Source organism: Gavialis gangeticus, unplaced genomic scaffold (assembly GCF_001723915.1).
Source record: "Gavialis gangeticus isolate Ggan-Ray unplaced genomic scaffold, GavGan_comp1, whole genome shotgun sequence".
Lineage (NCBI taxonomy): Eukaryota > Metazoa > Chordata > Crocodylia > Gavialidae > Gavialis > Gavialis gangeticus.
The window spans coordinates 67,962,931-67,968,310 of NW_017728993.1; the positions used below are offsets into that span (position 1 = coordinate 67,962,931).

At 36.5% G+C, this 5,380-nt stretch overlaps 1 protein-coding gene across 13 annotated transcripts in view; it reads left to right on the forward strand.

Moving 5' to 3' along the window:
• DNM3 (dynamin 3) overlaps nt 1-5,380 on the forward strand; it is a 414,896-nt gene that overhangs the window by 370,087 nt on the left and 39,429 nt on the right. For all 13 annotated transcript variants that reach the window (XR_002094736.1, XR_002094737.1, XM_019501942.1 and 10 more), the window contains one exon: nt 2,700-2,864. Coding sequence is in view for 11 of the 13 variants with exons in the window: in XM_019501942.1 (XP_019357487.1) it covers nt 2,700-2,864 (165 nt within the window). In the remaining 2 variants the exon portion in view is untranslated. The remainder of the gene's footprint in view (nt 1-2,699; nt 2,865-5,380) is intronic.

Sequence of the window (5,380 nt, forward strand, 5' to 3'; positions counted from 1 at the left end):
CACACACACACACACACACACACTCTGTCTCTCTCTCTGTCTCGTTGTATGCAGGAAAAATCAGTATTCATAAATAAACCAGTGGCTTGAACAGTTTGGTCATTACCTTTAAACATGTTTAATAAATGGTCACATGGTTATAAAAAGAGGAGATTTTTAAAGTTATTCTGTCATTGGTTGATTCATCAACCTGTTCCTATTAGAAGGTTGTAAATTGGAATGCATTCAGATAGTTTAGTATGCCTTGCTAAAGGTGTATTGTACTAACATTAGTGTTTCATGTTCCATAGTGTTTAAATTGTGCAATTTTAAAATACTGAAATGTAAATGGAGTGGGATTGTACTAGATCTTTTCTGGTTTGTTTTTTAAATCTGATTTTATGTAGTACCTTTATTCCTTGAAAGACAATTCAGGCATAAAAACATTGGAGTCAGCCTGATAATTCCTATAGTTGGTTCTTACTGCCCTTTTTGATGATGATTATAATTGCAGTGTTGTCTAGGAGCCCTCATTGTGGATCAAGACACCACAGGAGTAGGTATTGTTCAAATGCAAACAGAAAGACATTCCCTGCCCCAAAGACCTCAAAATGTAAGCAAGAGACCCCAGTAAAAAGACAATAAATGGTGAAGACTATTATTACTGAAAGACTTTTAAAAATATATTTCTTTCAAATTTACAGATAAATAAAGAAAATAAAAATACATCAACTATATGAAGTTCAATCTGTTTAACCATTTAAAAAAGCAAATTAACTCTTGAAGTATTATCCACATTTTTAAATATCACCAATGAACCCACATAGAAAAGGTTAAATGTTTGCAGGTTATTACCATTCACCTTAAAGATCAGAGACAAATTACTATTTTTATTTTATGTTCCCTTGATGAGGATAATGATAAACATCTGTCACTTAGCTGCTTAACCATCAAAGAATGTTATTGAAATCCTGTAATTTAAACAGAAAAAACCCCGTAGACATACTGTACAGTATATAGTCAGTGAGGAGGAGGTGATAGAGTATTCACATTAGATTTGAGGGAGCTGGGAAAGGGACATTTTCTGTCTGCAGTTACTTGGCAAAAAGAAAAAATTCCATAGATGTATGATTTTCCATTTATTTTGGGAATTTTGGAAGGGGAAATTACTGCTTGTTTCTTTCCAAGTCCAGGGTAAGGGAGGGGAAGACGCATTCAATCTGCACTCTGTGACTCCACCATATGCAGTACATTAACAGAATGGCTCAGGTTTGTGTGTTAGTGTGTCTACTGGTGTTACAGAATCCAGAACAGAATTTCCATCATTTACAGTTCTTCAGAGCCATTTACCATCTTTGAGTTTGTAGGAAACTCTTCATTATTTTAACAGTGTTAGATAAGCTGTTTTTCCATTAGTTTGGCTATAATTAAAAATGTTTAACCTTTTAAACTTGCTGCAACCTGTTCTTTTAAAGGCAATGACAACCAGCACGTTTTGTTTTCTAAATGGTATATAGACTTTTCTCAACTCAGTAATGAAAAAATGAAAAGTATGGCTTCTCTCCTTTTGTTGGATTAAGCTGCAGTTTATAAAAAGTAATTGTGAAATGCTATTCTAAATGATTTACCTACATGTTAAGACTAAAAGCATGCCCTGATTTTCTAGGAAAAAATGGCTTTCTGCATGGTGGACATTTTCCCTGTTGGTGATATCTTTTCCTCTTTAATGCCCATTTTAATGTATTAAAAAAGAAGGCCTGACCTTAAGTTTACTCTGGTGGGGCAAAATTCACACTTCTGCAAAGAGTTAGCACAAAGCCCATGTGTCACCTTATGATTTGTTTAAAAAAAATTATGCTTGGCAGTGAAGGTGTAAATGATACATGCAACAAAAACCAAGATTTTCCAAAGCATTTGTGATTTTTCTGTGCATCAGGTGTAGGGCTGCCTAACTTCATGCACCTTAAAATACCATTTTCTGATGTAGTGCTGAGCATTTAAGGTGGTGGGGTCAAAACCAGAAACGCTTAAATTCTGTTCTGCATTTTCATCAAGACCTATTTTGTATTGGTGTGGATAAAGGAATAAAGGATGATGGTACCCTGGATTATCCAGGTTAAATTTAATATAAAACCAATGCACGTTGGTGTTCTTATTTTCAGACAGTCCAAATTGCACAGTAGTTTTCTTGGTTTCAAACCGTCCAAACTGACTGCACAGACACACACGCCTACAGTCGCGTTTAATGTGTTTGTAGGTGGGTTAATGTTTGTGACAGCTGAGTCGGTCCTTAATAACAAGGATATAATTTATCCGTAGGAGTAGAGGTTACAAATTAGGATTCTAGTGCTACTTTGTGCATGGAACAGCAGATAGTTTGGCAGGCTGAATTTGAAATATGGACTGTCTGCTAGCAGGCACTGCAAGAAGGGACTTTATAGAATTTCATGGGGTTTCAGCTACTTCCTCAGTTCTTTATTGTAATGGAACCTACAGCATGAAACACCCTCTCAAGATGGACCTCTTTAATGTCACAGATCCTGATTTGCTTATGTTAAGAACTAATGGAAAACAGATTGATGACAAGTACATTTCCAAACATGCTGATATCAAAAATTATGATGACATATTACCAAGTGTTATTCTACCTGTTGTTTCAACTTTCAGTGGAGCTAATAGCATGGGAAGAAGCATTTATGTTTATTTTTGCTTTTGCATAGGCTGAAAATGATGAGAATGGCCAAGCAGACAATTTCTCCATGGATCCACAACTGGAAAGGCAGGTGGAGACTATTCGCAACCTTGTAGACTCCTACATGTCTATTATCAATAAGTGCATCCGAGATCTGATACCAAAAACAATCATGCACCTTATGATCAATAATGTGAGTAACAGCATCAATTTTTAAATTCTTGTTAAATGTTCGATTGAACTTTCAATGCTTACAGGACCTAATACTTTTTAAATAGCATATTTTCTGGCATAACAACACCCCAAATAAGAAATGCGCCTTTTTGGGGGGGAGACAGAATGTAGACAAAAATTGTCCAGAGTCATGGCCTAGACCTAGCTCTTTCATAGAGGCTTGTATTGCAAAATGGATGCTTCTCTCTCCGTTAGGAAGCTGAGAACATCCATGAAATGAAAGAGTTAATGTTAGACTCCAACTTTCCTGCTGGCTTACTGAGAGAGAAGCTGGCAGCCATTTTGTAACATAGTGTCTTTATGCCTCTACTCTGGCAAAAAAACACAAAACCATGCACCTTAAATTTGGAGGGCTGATTTCTGTGAAAAGAGTATGTGTAGTATGTGATTAAAGGCAGTAATAGCATCAGCAGCATTCTAACAAGGAGAGGAACACATGCATGTAGAATATCACATACTGCAAACCTTATCTAATCACTACAGAGGACAGCACCTTTCTGTAGTGATACGGCCAAAGTATTACAGTGTACAGTCAAGAGCTCCAATTCTTTGCATGATAACTGTAGGATGCTAGAGGATTTTCAAAATGAGTTCAGTTAAGTCTCATTGGGCATATATGGATTTAAAAAAAATACAATCAGGCAAGTGTAGTATGTTGTACTTATTTTTCAATGGTGTATTTGAGGTCCTTTGGATGCTGGAGTATTTTTTAGACAAGCAGGGGGAATATATGCATCTGTCTGGCTTATGTTATATTTCTCCTACCTAGATCTTTAGATTCCATGATAAAAGTTAGTTTTGCACTGGCATTGTTAGCCCATTGTTCGAACATCTAAACCTTCACTCTACAACAGAATCCTGAATGGATCTCTCCTGGTACTTATCTACCAGGGTGCTAACTGCCGTGTTATAGTAAATCACTATTTGATATAACAGCCTCTGTCAGTCACTGATGCCACCTTGCTTGAGATCTTTTAAATCAACAAAAAATCAATTGTTGTAAACAGAATACAATATAAATCAAATCTGACTAAACTGTAGTATTCATGTATGAACTTAAAAAACACCTCATATGTAAGGAAGGCTAACAGATCTTTCTGTGTCTGGCATTTATATTGCACTGGAAAAAGCAAAGAGGTTTGAACAGAGTTCACTAGTTGGTAGAGAATAAACAAGATCTTCATGCAGAGGGGAAGGGAGTTTCCATTCCTTAGGATTAGGGAAGCCAGGATTTGAATCATGTTTTTTAATCACTGGATGCAAGATACTTGGAGGCCTTCACAAAAGAGTGTGAAAACAAACTGAACTTCAACATTTTTCCCAAATTAGCACAGATCTATAATTGCTGTGTGTGTACATGGAGATACTATCTCTGAAGATATAATCTCTGCTCCCTGGAGATCACAACTGGACCTTGCTTCTTGGACTTTGGATGATTCCATTGCCTTTTGAAAGGGATATTTTCCAGCTCCCTTTCATAAAGCACAGAGTTTGGTGAGCAGTTCCTTTTGAAAGTTTACATTAAATTTTCTGCCACTCACATCCCCATATGGAATTGTTTAAGAAGTTTAAAGGTCTCTGAAAATAAATGCTTTGCTTCAGAACTCCAGTACTGTAGTAAGTTGAAATTCTGCAGCTGTTTCATTATTAAAGCATGCCAGGTGACGCTGGCACAGAAGAATGGTAGAGTTTTAACACCATCTCTCTCTGAAACTGACCTCTCTGTTATAGTCCCTGCCCTGTGTTTAAGCTGGCAGATATTTGTGGTCCAATCTTGTAACTTAAATTGCACTAATGACCCAAAATCTTTAAGAGAACGTGAAGAGTGAGGCTTGAAAGTTAAGGCATTTGTTTCCCTGCATTATGAAATTAAAACCTTTGAAGTTCAGTCTAAGAAAAAATGAGCTAAGCTATTACTTTAAAAAATTACATCCTTAAATACTTGAGATCCAAAAAATGCTTGAATCATGGTTGTTGACCAAGCCAAAATGTTGAGAAAAGCAATGGAGCTGTGTTGAAAGTCATCCTATGCTGCTTTACATTCCCTGAAGATCCTGAAATCCCAACCCTCCCACTGAGAGAGAAATGAAATTAAGCTCCTTTTTAATTGTATTATCCTCTGTTTCATATAGTGCAATACAGTTGCCTCCAGAATACTAGAAACATTGAATCCAAGGAATTAGTTTTTATGTCAGTTACAACCACATGAATGCTTTTAGATTTTCCTCTCTAATTGATGATGTCTTTAAAAGGTGCTTATAACTGGGAGACGTGTATCAGATTCAGACTGATCGTAGAGCAAAAAAATTAATTCTGAGGAATGCTGTTCTTAAAGCATGTCTTGAGGCACGTACCTATTAGGGGTGTGCAAAGCGGGCCTTATTAAATTCAGATTCAGTTTCAGCCTGAATCGGGGATAGTGATTCGATTCTTTGGTTTGGATCACTGTCCCTGATTTGATTCGGCCAAATCCAA